The 16,833-nt window shown below is 38.1% G+C and overlaps 1 protein-coding gene across 4 annotated transcripts in view; it reads right to left on the minus strand.

Annotated features, from left to right (window-relative positions):
• LIN28B (lin-28 homolog B) overlaps positions 1–16,833 on the minus strand; it is a 123,305-nt gene that overhangs the window by 7,229 nt on the left and 99,243 nt on the right. The window contains exon 4 of one of the 4 annotated variants that reach the window (XM_065888707.1): positions 16,697–16,738. The exons of the other annotated variants lie outside the window; for them this stretch is intronic. Within the exon in view, the coding sequence (XP_065744779.1) occupies positions 16,697–16,738 (42 nt within the window). The remainder of the gene's footprint in view (positions 1–16,696; positions 16,739–16,833) is intronic. 4 annotated transcript variants of the gene reach the window in all.

Below are 16,833 nucleotides of genomic sequence, written 5' to 3' on the forward strand. Positions count from 1 at the left end.
TGGGTTCAATGGAGAGGCACCCATGTCATCAAAACCGGTGATAATTTACAGCTCTTGAATCAATTGCTCCATTCTCTAAACTTCACCATCATTACCAATTAACATTTATTGATTTCCCATAATAACTCTTTTAATTCTCCATCTTCTGTTGCCTCCATCTACAGTAATTCTCAAAACCATATAAACTTATTTCCTATAGAGATACTCCTGCAAACATTTCTAATGGCCAAATTCTTCTGTCTGTTACATACAAATGAATATAAACATAATAAAAAGATCTCTGCTTTTTATAAAATCTGTTAGCCATGGAATTTTTAAAACCTCTAATATTTAAACTACATTTCACCTAAAATAGCACCATTAATAAGGTTACTACTGCCCACTCTGTTTTTTAAACTAAGAGAAAAATAAAAGTGCATAATGGATGGTTTAAAATCTGCTTATTAGTTAGACCACCCTAAGGATTGGTTTTCAAAATTATTTTTAAAAAGCAAAATTTAGTCAGTATAACTGCCATTCAGTTCTTTCCGGTGAATAACTGCTAGATGTTTGGATGGCTCTCTATGGCCTAGTGTTAGTCATAGTAAGCAAGGGTCAGTCTGATGTGGATGGAACTAATGTGAACTCAGAACTCGAAGCTGCTGGCAGAGGAAATGAATACTCTGTGCCTCCTCCAAACCTCAGTGCTCAGACCATTTACTAAACTGATATGGGGTTTGCACTGAGTTCAAAGGGTATTTTTTACTTACCAACTACTAACCTCTTTTATCATCCGGTTCTATGATGTGCTATTACCTAGATACCTTGCCTATCAGTGGGGACTCACTGCTTATAATACCCATGCAATCATTTTCATAAACTCAAATGAAAAACAGAAAAAAAAAAACCACTTAAGAATATCTACAATGAGTACAACTTTGTACTAGATACTAATAAAATGTATGTGCATAGTTGGCTGGATGGTAATATATACATACATATGTGTATATGTATGTATATAAAATCTTGTTTGATGTCTTTGCCTGACTGCTTTTTGGATTGTCTTATGTTTATTAGTTTTTGGACACTCTCTCTGATTAATGCCATGGTCTGTCATCTGTATCATAACACCAGCTAAAAATGCCCCACAGTATCTTGACAACCAGCTAAAATATAGTAATAGTTCTATTCACAAACCTTTCATCATCTTATAAAAACAAGAAGATAAGATGGAAAAATGTGGGGGACAGATGTGATGAATGGTGGTGCAGGGTCAAGAGAAGTAGGGATGGAACATATAACAGTTTTTAAAGAGTAGAGGACATGAAAGGGAGAGAAATCACTGGAGGAACTGGGGAAAAGGGAGCCTTTTTCATGTAAGGGCCCTTCCACCACACGGAAGGCATCAGGCATTTTTGTATTTCATTCCATTATGTTTAAAAATAGAGTCAGAAAGTAAATTGGGAGATGCCTGGGAGTCGGGGGTGGGGAGGGGAATGGGAAGTTAGTGTTTAAAAGGGATAGAGTTTCAGTTTAGGAAGGCGAAACATTCGGGACATGGATGATGGTGAGAGTTGCACAACAATGTGAATGTACTTAGTGCCCCTGAACTCTACAGTTAAATATGGTTAGAAAAATATGTTTCATATTATGTGACTCTTACCACAATAAAAAAACATTTAAAAAAATTACTTGTAGGTTATTCAGCAATTCCACGGAACAATAATCGTTTGTTGAGAATTTGCTACTTTGCACCACAACTTGAGAAGGCGTATAATAATGAATTCTAGGTCATAAATTAAATCTGTATTTGAAATAGAAATGTTATCTCTCTTTTAGGTAACAAACGACATCCCACACAGGTAATCCCTTCTGGCTAATGGAAAAGTTGAAAAAACAAGGAGAAAAACGGACTCAAATACAGATAACTTAATGCTTTCCAATTTCTTGGGAGGAAAAGCAGTTTGTTATAAAATAGGACCCAATCTTACATGCAGTGGGCACTCTGCCAGCACGGCTTGCATGATCCCAACACAGCTAGGGAGGAGTGTCCAGGTCAGGACGACACACACACACACACACACACACACACACACAAAAGGCACATGTATTTTTGAAATGGCAGTGTTACAACTATCCAAACTGCTGGTTTCTTGCTGGAACCAAGGTCAATGTATCTACCATATTTGATCATATTGACCTTTAAGGTACAGTGTTTTTAGAAGGTTAGTGCAGGTATTAAATATGAAGGAAAGGGCTTCCCTGGTGGTGCAGCGGTTGAGAGTCCGCCTGCCGATGCAGGGGACATGGGTTCGTGCCCCGGTCCCGGAAGATCCCACATGCCGTGGAGTGGCTGGGCCCGTGAGCCATGGCCGCTGAGCCTGTGCATCCGGAACCTGTGCTCCGCAATGCGAGAGCCAACAACAGTGAGAGGCCCGTGTATCGCAAAAAAAAAAAAAATATATATATATATATATATATATATATATATATATATATATGAAGGAAAGACATTCAAAATTTAACTTATCTTGAGATGGTTGAAATTAAGTATTTACTTAGATGGAAGAATCAGATTATAATAATCTGATTACAGCAATCTGGAAATGTTGGTTCATTTATCTGTCACAGCAGCCTTGCTTGAAAACATAAAACCCCAGGGCTGCTTGGTTTCCACCACACCATTTCACATTCACCATTGTCACAGGTGTGACATCTGCTGTAAATAAGCACTGGTTTGGCCCGAAGGACAATTCCACTACTGCTTTTGTGTCAACTTTTATAAATGTTTTTTCTTGCTCATCACATGATTTCTTTTAGGCTCTGGCTCAGGAAAACAGCCTTATTTTTAGGGTTGACATTATTTCACAAATCATTCTAAAGTGATCTTTCTCCTTATGTTGTACATTGAATTTTTTCATTATTAAACATTTGGTCAGAGGCACAAGAAATTTTAAAAGACAAATTTCATTATGATTACTTGATAGGTGAAACAGTAATTTGTAATCTAGAGAAGTAGATGTAAACATCAAAACAATATATGAGAAAATTTAAAAACATAGTAAGAATACTTAAGGGTTAAAAAACCTTAGGTATTCAAATGAGGACTGCACAATTAAAAAGTGACTCGCTCACGTTTTGTTACACACACCTCCTCCATTAAAGCATAGAAGGAAGAGAGAGCATGAGAAATTTCAAAGGAAAGAATGACGTATAGAGGTCAAGAATCAATTTTAGTGGCATGACCGATGAACTGCACAGAGGAAGGTTAGATAACAGTTCCAGATCTATGCTGGTTATTTGCAAGCTGGAAGCAAAAAGAGGGCTGGATTAAAAGATGCAATCCTGGGGCTTCCCTGGTGGCACAGTGGTTAAGAATCTGCCTCCCAATGCAGGGGACACGGGTTAGAGCCCTGGTCCGGTAAGCCCGTGCACCACAACTACTGAGCCTATGCTCTAGAGCCCGTGAGCCACAACTACTGAGCCCTCGTGCCACAACTACTGAAGCTCGCACTCCTAGAGCCCGTGCTCTGCAACAAGAGAAGCCACCGCGATGAGAAGCCCGCACACCGCAACGAAGAGAAGCCCCCACTCGCTGCAACTAGAGAAAGCCCGTGCACGGCAATGAAGACCCAATGCAGCCAAAAATAAATAAATTAAATAAATTAAAAAAAATAAAGATACAATCCTAGTTTTAGCCAAATGAGTTATTGTTGTTGTTGTTATTTAGCCAAACTGGTTATTTAAAGCTTTGATGTTACCATGGCTTAATTACCTCTGATGCCAGTAATAATGCTGGTAGCATTTGAGTTTCTGTGAAAAGAGTGTTAAAACAACTCCCTATTGTTGTATTAGTGAATTAATATTTTTACTATTAACACTGAATTGTTGCTATATTCCTGAATTAAGAAGGACTATGTGTAAACTTTCCACTTTGACAATGTTTATATGAGTAGCATTAAAATATATTTATAGAGGACCTGTCGTCCTAGAGCACGCTGCTTGGTGTGATCTACCCAAAACGTACCCTCAGGATTAATTCATGTGCAAGATGCAAAAGAAGACTGCGCCAAACCACCTCTATCTCTACAGCTACTCAGGAATCAGAAGGAGTTAAAACTATTCTGCTGAAATCACCAAGGAAAGGCTTCTAACAATCGATAAATTTGATCTCCCATTCCAGCACCAGCTACTGCTGAGGAAAATGAAGTACAGATGAGATGTAAATGACCTCTGTTCACTTCCCCCTCTAGCCCAATTGGTCTTCCTGTGACTGGATATATATTGCTCTTTACCAAGAATCAGCAGTTCTTAAATTGTTTACCACGTACATACATAGGTAGGCAAGCGAAAGCTGAACAAGGAAAATTGCTACTATGTTCAGATAACCTCTATAAACTGTGATATTGTCTCCTCTCTGTGTAGGTCTCATCTTGAAAATTAGAGCCATGTCAGGTATTCTTGGCCTCATGGCTACTTCTTTTTTTTCCCTCCTTACTGGCTGCAGTTGCCCTTCACATCATCCCAGCTTTTCATATGACTAAAGATTGATGGTCAAGCTGCTAAGGCATCCTTGCAGATCTTTCCTCTCATCACTGATTCCTTAAGGAATTTTGTTTCCCTACTTGAGCATTTTAAGGCTGTGACTCTGTGAACACACAGCCACTAGTATAAAAAGAGACAGCTGTGGAGCTGAGGATGGAGGTAAAAACTGAAGGTAGGTATGAGAAGAGCAGATAGGTCCTTGGGCGGAGCCAAGCCATGTCCAAATACTCTTAATAAGTGCAAACCATTAGGACTAGATTCTACACATTAACCAATTTATGTGTGCATTTCTATAAGCCAAACTATGGCTTGCCTTGAATACAATTCCTTTAGTATTTGAACAATGGAGTTTTCATCTCCTTTGGTCATCCTTTAAATTTGGCTGGTAAAGTTTACATGAAGAATTTGGTTTTCTCTCAGTGGGATGAAAGGAACAAAGCCACTAAAGAATTTTTCTGTGTTTCTCTAACAAAAAAAAAATTTTTTTTTGGCTGTGCTGCATGACTTGCAGGCTCTCAGTTCCCCATCCAGGGATTGAACACAGGCCAGAGCAGTGAAAGCCCAGAATCCTAATCACTAGGCCACCAGGGAACTCCCTAACAAAAAAATTCTTGACAAATATCCTGGTAGGTGTGGTGAAAGGAGGTAACCTTCTTTGGATGATACTTGATCTTGAAACTCTAAAAATGTATGTATTTAGGGGCTTCCCTGGTGGCACAGTGGTTGAGAGTCCGCCTGCCGATGCAGGGGACACGGGTTCGTGCCCCGGTCCAGGAAGATCCCACATGCCGCGGAGCGGCTAGGTCCGTGAGCCATGGCCGCTGAGCCTTCGCGTCCACAGCCTGTGCTCCGCAACAGGAGAGGCCACAACAGTGAGAGGCCCGCGTACCGCAAAAAAAAAAAAAAAAAAAAAAAAATGTATGTATTTAGAAAACAAAGAAACATTGAAAAATATGAGAGCTACAAGTGGCAAAGTGTTATTTATCACACTTGAGTGTGAAGTTCTCTTTATATGTTTTATGTTTATAATTTAATTGAATATAACATATGTGTAAGGAAAAAGTTGTGCTTCCCTGGAAACTGTGCACTGCCTAGACCTAGCATTCACAATTATGGATTATCTGATTCTGATTGTATGGGAGTTATCTTACAGCTCTTTAAATCACCGATAATTGCAAAGTTATTCTTGCCCGTAGAGTAGCAAATTCTGCCCTGTCAGGTTCAATTTACTTCCCTTTCCCATGTGGAAAAAAGCTAGTGTTGCTTCCATTTGCATAATTTCAATATTCCTCAACTACAAATGTGTCTGTTCTTTGGATTCTCCTTTGAAAAGGTTGTAACATCTGCTTGTTTCCCTCATTTGAGTTAAATAAAATCTTTAACACTTGCTCATTTTATATCTGTATGAGAGTCATGATGTTACCTTTTTTGAAAACTGTCCTATAATTCTCATACAATAAATCTATCCCAGAGAAGCCACCGCATGAGATGCAAAGATCATTATGACATTATGATGACTTTGTTCTTTAAGCACATAACATCTAGAAAAGAGATCAGATAAATGCACAACTAACTTTAATTCTCAGGGTTATCGGACCCAATTTACGTTTTTGTGTTTCTTCTCAGTGATCTTATTTTTCCTATACCTTGAAACACTCTGCTCTTTCATAATCCTGGGAATTACAACCAACTATGCTAAGGAGCTGAAAATAGTATGAAAATTTAATTTTTTCCACAGAAGACATACAAATGGCCAACAGATACATGAAAAGGTGCTAATCACTAATCATCAGGGAAATGTAAATCAAAACCACAATGAGATATCACCTTACACCTATTAGAATGGCTGTCATCAAAAAGAGAAGGGAGAGCTTCCCTGGTGGTGCAGTGGTTGGGAGTCCGCCGGCAGATGCAGGGGACACGGGTTCGTGCTCCAGTCTGGGAGGATCCCACATGGCGTGGAGCGGCTGGGCCCGGGAGCCACGGCCGCTGAGCCTGCGCGTCCGGAGCCTGTGCTCCGCAGCGGGAGAGGCCACAGCAGTGAGAGACCCGCATACCGAAAAAAAAAAAAGGACAAGGGATAACAAGTATTGATGAGGACATGAAGAAAAGAGAACCCTCGTGCACTACTGGTGGGAATGTACATTGGTGCAGCCACTGTGGAAAACAGTACGGAAAGTCTTCAAAAAATTAAAAATAGAACTACCATAGGATCCAGCAATTCCACTTTTGGGTATAGACCCAAGGGAAACGAAATCCTTATCTTGAAAAGATATCTGCACCCCCATGTTCACTGTAACATTATTTAAAATAGCCAAGACGTAGAAACAACCTAAGTGTTCATCGATGGATGAATGGATAAAGAAAATGTGGCATTTTTATATACACAATGGAATATTATTCAGCCATAAGAAAGAATGGAATCCTGCCATTTGCAACAACATGGGAGAACCTCAGAGGCATTATACTGAGTGTAATAAGTCAGACACTGAAAGACAAATACTTATATGTTGAATCTAAAAAAAATCAACCTCATAGAAAGAGAGAATAGAAAAGTGGTTGCCAGGGGTTGGAGGGTGGGAGAAATAGGGAGAGGTTGGTAAAAGTATACAAACTCTCAAGCTGTAAGATGAATAAGGTCTGAGGATCTAATGTATAACATGGTGACTTCAGATGATAATATTGTACTGTTTAACTGAAATTTGCCAAGAGAGTAGAACTTAAATGTTCTTACAAAAAAAAAAGATAAAGATGTGAGGTGATGGACGTGTTAATTAACTAGATGGGAGGAATTCTTTTGCAGTGTATACGTATATCAAATCATCACAATGTACACTTTAAAATCTTACAATTTTACCTGTTGACTATACTTCAATAAAGCTGGGGTGGGGAGGGGGTTTAGAATATTTCTCTTACAGAACTTCAGGCCACCTTAATGCTTTTTCTCTTCTCTCATATTTTATATAACTTTCCTACTTCCCAATTCACTATGCTGGAAACTCGCTGAAACAAAGGTCAGGAAACTTCAGCACTTGTTTTTAGCTCTACTACTAACTAACTCTCCAACTCACTTTGCAAGATGGTGCTAAGACTTGAATTCTCTTGATTGTCTCGCAATTTAAACTGTCTGTGATCTTGGTATCTCTCTACCCTCACAACTCAGCCTGATTTTATAACTTTATCTGAGAAATATTTGCCAGTCCCACAGTGGGCAATGGGAGGTAGAAGAGACCCAAATTTATCTAGAGTTGGGGTTGGAAAGGTAGATGGTGGGGAGGGACAAAAGTATGAGGAGGACAAGTTTTCTCATAAAAGCATTATTGAAACGAGTTGGTCCAAGCTGGGAGGAGAGGCACCTGAGACCAAAAGCAACTCAGAGAAAGAAAAAACAAGGGGGGGGGGGGCAGATTTTAAATACCTAGATGCAATAGTCTAGATCTTCTCTAATTTTATAACCCTAAGTATCAGTTATGCTACATGTTCATTTGGAATTGAGATTATATGAATCGTTACTCAATTGCCCCATGCAATCCTGGTGTTCAAAAAACTGCTTGCAGAGAACTTAACCTGCCTAACATTATTTTGACCTGCCTCCAGAGAAATCTATTAATTATACAATTAAATAATTTTCTGAAACTGGCAAATAACCATATTGAATTTAAGGCTTTCACAGAAAAAAAAAAAAGAAAATTTAAAAATGATGTGATCATCTAGAGGGATGATAAAATAGTGAAATAAATCATCGCTATTTCATCATCCTTGTTATGGCATTGCCCAAAGTTTCGTCTGATCTTTCCAGAAGGTATAAAAGACATCAGGAGGGCTCCCCTGGTGGCGCAGTGGTTGGGAGTCCGCCTGCCGATGCACGGAACGCGGGTTCGTGCCCCCGGTCCGGGAGGATCCCACATGCCGCGGAGCGGCTGGGCCTGTGAGCCATGGCCGCTGGGCCTGCGCGTCTGGAGCCTGTGCTCCGCAACGGGAGAGGCCACAGCAGTGAGAGGCCTGCGTACCGCCAAAAAAAAAAAAAAAAAAAAAAGACATCAGGAGACAGGACTTCTGTTGTCTTTTTCTTTTTAACTCTTCATTGAACACAGTTGAGAATTCAGAAATTTTCATTTTCTGTCCATAACAGCAAAGAGAAGAAAATGATAGAAGTTATTTCACAATTGTTAGATGAAAAAGAACACAAATACAAAAAGACAGACAGTAATACTCCAGACTCTAATGATGATGATAAAATTAATCATATAAGCTAAATCTCAGATTATGAGTCTTCACATAATATATCCTAGAAATGTATTTTATCAAACTCAAGAATCAATGAGTAAACAATATATTTCTATGGACAGAAAGGAAATCTGTTATTCAGTTAGTCCTTCAAGGAGAACGGCATCATGCAGTATTTTTTTTGACAAGGTATGTTTACTAAAAAGGACATGTAACAGGATGCTTTCACCTTTTATCAAGCTTGTGCTAGGGAATTTACTTGATATGATTCATAAGTAGATAAATGCTGAAGGCACTGACTGAAAGGAGATAAACAGCACAGAAATGAAAAAGCTCATTGAATTGATCATTCTAATCAATATCTAAAATGAAAATATTTTGTTGCTACTGACGAGGAAAATTACCACCCTCTCTTCAACAAAATTACGAGCCATAAGTTTTCAAAGCACTGTATTTTGATGATAGAAGTGCAAGAAAAACCAGAGGTAATAAAAAGCTGGACTCTTAGAAATATATTTGAAATCTAGATCATTATTTATAAGATGGCTATGCTCCTGGCTCAGCTATGAGCAATTACTTTCATTCAAAGGATATTGCCAATTTTGGATGTGTATATCTTTTTTTTTTTTTTTAACAAGGGTTTTTATTTTTGCCAGTCTGACAGGTGAAAAAGAATACTTTTTTTTGGATGTGTATATCTTCACACCAGAAAAATATGGAATAAAATTTGGGTCTGTTACATTTAAATTCTTATTAATTTCTAATCCAGTTGTTTTTCACAACATACTTTTATTTTTATATCTGTAAACTACCTGTAAAATGATGTTTAAAATATGTTTTACAAGAGTCTACTAAACTCAGATAGTAACTGGTGATGACTATTCTTCCTGGTATATTGGCAGCTAATAAAACATAGAGTTTGACAAATGGTGTAAGAGAAAGAAAGTGTTAACATCTTTTCAAGAGAAGACATGGTCACAATTATTGGGAGCAACAGGAATGGTTTTGTAAAGGAGTTGACCTGACTACAACAGGCTAGTTAAAGGCTATTTAAAATGAGTAAGATTTGTTTAGATAGAAGAGAAAACATGCCATTTGAATATATGGCATGAATAAGAAAACAGAAGTGGAAAACTGGAGGATATGTCTAGGAAGGCAATTAATTGGCTAGCTTGCAGAAGCAAATGGAGGGTATCCCTGGTGGCACAGTGGTAGTGGTTAAGAGTCCGCCTGGCAGTGTAGGGGACACAGGTTCGAGCCCTGGTCCAGGAGGATCCCACATGCCACAGAGCAACTGAGCCAGTGCGCCAGAGCCCGTGAGCCACAACTACTGAGTCCATGTGCTACAACTACTGAGGCCCGCATGCCTAGAGCCCGTGCTCCACAACAACAGAAGCCACTGCAATGAGAAGCCCATGCACCGCAGCGAAGAGTAGCCCCCGCTCGCTGCAACTAGAGAAAGCCCACGCGCAGCAAGGAAGACCCAATGCAGCCAAAAACAAATAAATAAAATAAACTTATTTTAAAAAAAGCAAATGGAAACCAAGATTACTAAGCAGAATATTAAATATATTTTATAGTTTAATATATTTTTAATCTTTCATCTTAAGAGTTGAAAAAATTGAGTTTCAAAGCTGACACATGCATTGCTCATGACCACAAACCTAATAACGGATAGCCCAGGATTTCACCTTATAACTCCAGTGATGCACGATAAATCACTTAATCTCTCTGGGTTTCCTCATCCATAAATAAGTTTCACCATTCAGGAATCCTTTTTAAAGATGACAATGATTCTCACTTCCTTCACATGGTTGCTGTTTGTCTCAAGTGAAATAAATATTTTAAAATGCTTTGCAAACTACAAAGCTCTTTATAAATGGTAGGTACAATTTCTTTCCCTACCCCTAATCTTAGATATTATATTCCTGAAGCACTTCCACTCCAGTGGTGGTGAGATAATTAATGGTAGAAGAATTGAAGTTCTCATGAATTACAGTGGGAGAAAACAAAAATAAATAACAGGAAAAGCTTAAAATATCTTTCCATTTTCAAGAATAGTAAAGAGAACAGACTAAATAGCCTAATAATGATATATTGCTTATCTTATGAATGTTCTATAATTAATTTGCATTTACCATTCCTTGTCCACTGGGATTTTCTTTACCATCTCCTACTCTGCATTTTGATGAGTAAACTAATTTGCTTTGTCGCAGATGCCCAGCATTTTTTCTTATATGTAGGTAACTGTTGAAATGTTCAGTATTTTTCTGATTTATAACTTGGAGTCCCTAAAAATCAAATCTAGAGTAACTTTGTTTTAATAAATTCTATCAGAAAATTTTGTAGATAAAGAAAATTATAAAGACACTAATCTGTATATAATACAGCTTTATGTATGGGAAATTTGCTCACTATTCCTATATTCTAGAAACGACTCTTTCATCTAGCTCTTAGGACACTCTTTATATTGCTTTTCTTTCTACCTTTCTGACATTATTTTCCTATCTTATTCTCAGTATCTTCCTGGATTCACCAAAATCTAAACGTAAGCTGATCTATCATCTCTCCTTTGAAAAACTCATCCATTTCCTTAAACAAACTATTTTATTTATGCTGATCACTCACAAATTATTCCCACTTTGATGTTTTTCCATAATCTCAAACTCAATTCATCCCTTCAAGGCCATTTTGACCCCTTGTTTCCAGATGTCTTCCAATACTGATTAATTTTCCTGTAAGTTCCATCATTCATCATTGCGTTCATAGTGTCCACTGTTATATTACTTGGATGCCTCAAAGAAAAGGAAAAGTAGTACGAAAATTTTCACTATTTTTTTTGTCTTTTAAAAGCAAAATGGAAACATAAAGCTTACTCTTGGGTCAATTTTCCTAAACCTATAAACAGTTTTCTCAGTATCTTGTCCACTTGGGGATAGTTTCCTGGTCTCTGTCTTGATGCCATGCCAAAGATAGGTCATTCTTATACTCCAGGTACATCTATCAACCCACTTGGTCCACTCAATTACCAATCAGTGATGACCATGTTAGTATTACCTTAGATAATATAAATGACACAAAAATTTATTAAATTAGTCACCATGTATTACTTTTTAATAGTGTGTAATAAAAAATAAAAACAGTGAAAAGGAAAATTACTATGAACTGCTGGAACCTGAAGGTGGAAAAGAGAGAATTTAGTACCAAAAGGGCATCATCATGAAAGTGGGTGAGGTACAGAGTGACTAATGTCAAAAGGAAATAAAGGCATGCCTTCCCACCTACCATACTTTTTTTTTTGCAGTATGCAGGCCTCTCACTGTTGTAGCCTCTCCCGTTGCAGAGCAACAGGCTCTGGACGCGCAGGCTCAGCGGCCATGGCTCATGGGCTCAGCCGCTCTGAGGCATGTGGGATCTTCCCGGACCGGGGCACGAACCCATGTCCCCTGCATCGGCAGGCGGACTCTCAACCACTGCGCCACCAGGGAAGCCCCTACCATACTTTTTGTACTGACATTACTGTCCTGTATTCTAGACAATATTGCAGATTAACAGGCACCCACTAGGGCATCATACAACCTTATGGCAACAGCCTCATCTCCTGGGCAAAAACTACCAAATTCCGCTCAATTTCCCTTTATCTAGTCATCTTTTGACAAGTGCTTCAGACTTTTGACTAAGCTTCAGTATTCACTATATAAGGAGTTTTCAAAGACGTTGTAATGGGAGAACTAAAAGTTAACTGTATGTTGATGTGCATCCTTGGAGATCCTGCTAGTCTGAAACTTGAGGAGATGCTAAGGTTGAAGTCACAGATTTGGGAGATATCACTGAAAGGACAGGTAGTAGTTAAAGCCATGGGACAAAGGTCAACCAGCAAAATGTGAAGAGTGAGAAGAGACCTGCAGACAAAGTTTTCAGAAATACTTCTCTTTCATAATTTTCAGGTGTAAGAACCAGTGAGGTGTCTAAGAAGGAACAGTCAGAGGGGTAGTAGTGTCGACTGAAACAACATTGCACAACCCAAAAGTTGAGAGTTATGTGCAATTGTTTTCAGTCGATAGTAGGAAGGCAAAAAAGAGGGGTTTCCCCAGTTTCCTCAGATATTGGGTTGATTAGATTCAAATTGTAAAGGAAAATACAGTTTTGTAGTGGAGAAAGTGGCTAATAAGATGAGGTATTAAAATAGGTTGATGGATTTAGCAAGCAAGTGGTAGTAAGAAGCCTCAGATAGAACATACAATGAATACAAAAGGATTAAGGAGCTAAAATTGAACTGCAGTGCCAGTATCAGACTTAACTTCCTCAGAGTTAAACATGCATATCTTAGGGAAAAGGAGTACCTCAGAGAGCAGAGAATAAGCCCCTTCCAAAGTGTATAGTATACATTTTTTTTAAATCACCAGAGACAAATAGAAAAACAAAGAAGACACGAACAGGAAATTCACAAAAAGAGAAAGAAAAATGACACAAGTACTTTTTAAATACTCACACTAGCAAAAAATAAAAAAAAATTTTGAGTCAACCATACAAAAAAAAAAAAGAATTATATTGCCTTCAAAGTAGCATATAAAAATACTCTGACCATACCACTGAAAATGACTAAAAATAGTGGACAAAATATTTTAAAAACATCTTTTGAAATGCATTACTGATCAGGCAAGGAAGTTAGGAATGCTTAGAAGTCAAAAAGGAAGTGAAAGCAGGAAACCAGGGCAGTAAGTGGAGCATTGAAACAGACTCTCACCCTGGAGGCATCCATATAACACTGCCAACCTTAAGCTTTGACCTTGTAACGGGGATGATGAAGCAGAAGGGGCAGGAAACAAAGTCTAGGATCTGCCCAGAAGTTGGGGGTGTCGTAGGAGATCCTGTCCCATAGAGCCAGAACCCCCCCCCGAAACTGCACTCACAATGTAAAGATAAATGAAAAACAAATTTGCCCTGAAGAAGAGTATGGCATGGAAACTTTCCCACCCCCAGAATGGTGCTGGGAGGAAGAGAAAACAAGTCTCCCCTGAGAAGTGATAACCACAACCCAGACTGCAGCTCACGTGGAGATGTGGCATAAGCTGAGCATTTCTCATAAAATGGTTCCCAGTTGGTACAAATGTCTCCAGGCAAATACAAAAAAAATCCCTGGAAAAAAATGTATTTTTCAAGCCAGGAGTCAAAGAACTCCTACAGGTAAAAGTCCAAGAAATATGACTGGTTAAAAAAAATCATAGGGCTTCCCTGGTGGCACAGTGGTTGAGAGTCTGCCTGCCGATGCAGGGGACACGGGTTCGTGCCCCGGTCCGGGAGGATCCCACGTGCCGCGGAGCGGCTGGGCCCGTGAGCCATGGCCGCTGAGCCTGCGCATCCGGAGCCTGTGCTCCGAAACAGGAGAGGCCACAACAGTGAGAGGCCCACGTACCGCAAAAAACAAAAGAAAAGAAAAAAAATCATAAAAAACAAAAGAAAAATAGGGTAGCATGAACTACAGCCAGTAGAATCAGAACCAAAGACCTCAGATATTGGGTTGATTAGATTCAAATTGTAAAATAAATACATTTTGATATGTTTAAGGCAATGGTTCTTAACATTATCAGGCCCATGTCTACTTTGTACAATAAATATTTTTGTAATGCCCCTATTCTTATCATGACAGAAATTTAAAATAATCTAATCTGCATATACACATTATATATGCATACATATATATATATCCCTTAAGTATAAAATATAGGAGAAAAAGTAATAGTAAAATAATGCATATTTCAATTAAAAATGCAGTAACAAAACCACACTAGAAGACATAATGAAATTGTCAGTGCTTGGTACTTGTCTCTCATAAATAAATCTGGACTTAAGAGAAGCCATTCCATACAAGCACAGGAAAATAAAAAAGAAGAGGTACAGGGGAATACTAGAATAAAAATTAGTACAAATGTATATATACAACGAGAAAGGGAATGACCTTAATTGAAGCAGCATAACATGTCAAGGCAAATTTAACAACAATCAATATATAAAATATGAGAAAATATAACACTCTTCAAGTGAGCTAGACCTTACTTATAAGTGCAGTACCCAATTCCCCATGTTGTAACATGGTAGACAATACTGATGAAGTACAGCAGAAAACTTACCATGTATCTTTTAACTGTACCTCATGCTGAGACATAAATTCAGTGTCAAGTATATAAAAAGACCTTGGAAACCATACCCTTTAATAGGTGACACGGAATAGCTGATGGATTGGAAAACAAAACAATAATACAAGAGTTTATAGAAAAATTGTTTCTGGAGACAGTATTTCAGTAGGTGTGAAAAGCAAACTGCAAACTCAAAATAAATACTTTCTACATGCAATTTTTAAATCTCTATGTTACAGACAAGTTAAGAATACATAGGTTCAGTAGGCTTCTGACCATGACAGACTCACTGTTACTAGACTTCTTCTTCAGTAAGCAACTAAACAACTGGAAAAGATATGTGAGGTAACTGTTTACAGGCACTGGATGGGACAACGGGCAGTGAAAAACTGATGCTTTATGGAAGGAAAACATTCAAAATAAGCACCATGTGTGATCTGGCTTCCTGAGTAGACTTTGGGACTAAGGGTCAAAGAGAAAGAACCCAGGCACAGCACAGTGATGTTAATGAGCAGAAGAATGAAAGATTTGAGCTAAAGGTTTATGAAGCAGTTGAAATTGTGGAACAGACTACTGGATAGAAGAAATGTGTGCAAAAGAGAAGCCTCTACCCCCATATACAGAATGAGACTTGCTAAGCACAGCAGAAAGAGGGTACTGTTGTTTGGTGCAGAGATAACCAGATACCAGATACCCAAGGTCACAAAGTGCTGGAAGATATAGGAGTTCTACCCAGACAGGGTGGTAAGACCACACTGGATTCTTAATCCAGCACCTTGGGTATTCAGCTGAGATCCCAGTAACTCATACTTTAGGAATAAGGACCGTACCCCAGAGGAAAGGCTGCATCCTAGGACTAAACACAAAACCAAAATAGATCTACACTGAATAAAAACAGGGCTGGCAGAATAAAAAACTAACAGTAATTCAATTGCCTACCAGAATAAAACTCAACACCTGTAAAAAAAAGATGAAAACCTAGATTCCCTACAACTATTAGCAGCAACATTCTGCACACACACAAAAAATTACTAGACATATAAAGAAGCAGGAAAAAAGCAGACAAGATAAAAGACCTTGAAAAGACCCAAAAGTTGGAAATAAAAGACCTCAGAACAGCTATGTTAAATACGTTCAACCGTGAAAAGGAAAAGAAGGACTTGCTGAATTTTAAAAAATGGGGAATCGTGGCAGGGAAAAAAAGAAAACAAAATAATCCAACTGGAAATTCTAGAACTGAAAGCTATATCTAAAATGAAAAGTTCACTAACTGGAAATTGCTGAAAAACGTCTGTGAACTTGAAGATGGACTACAAAAGAAATAATATGAACTGATTTCAGATACAATAAAGGACTGAAAAATACGAACAGAGTGTCTGTGACATGTGGGATAATACAAAGTAGTGTGTTATATGTGTAATTAGTCCCAGAAAAAAGGGAGAGAATGGAGCAGAAAGAAAAAAAAACTCGAAGAAATAATGGTTAAAAATTTCCTAAATTTTATGCAAAACATCTTGGATCAACAGATCAAAAATGCTCAGAGAATACCAAACATGATAAATGCAAAGAAAACACACCTTGGCACATGAATGATAATTACTACTGAAAACCCAAATAAAGGAGCAAGGGGAGCAAAGGGATACATTTCACACCATGGAACAAAGAAATGAATTACATTTAGTGTCTTCTCAGAACTAATGGAGGCCAGATAACAAACATCATCAAAGTAGTAAAAGAAAAAATACTTTTAATTGATTATTCTGAATCTATTAAAATATCCTTCATAAATGAGGATATAATAAAGATACCTGAGAGAACTTGTGGCCAGCAGACTTCCACAAGAAGAAATGCTAAAAAAAAAAAAGGAAAAAAAATTTCTTCAGGCTCAAGGGAAATGCTACCACATGAAAACTTCAATCTACACAAAGAAATGAAAAGAACTGGA

This window comes from Phocoena phocoena, chromosome 12 (genome assembly GCF_963924675.1).
Source record: "Phocoena phocoena chromosome 12, mPhoPho1.1, whole genome shotgun sequence".
NCBI classification, from domain to species: domain Eukaryota; kingdom Metazoa; phylum Chordata; class Mammalia; order Artiodactyla; family Phocoenidae; genus Phocoena; species Phocoena phocoena.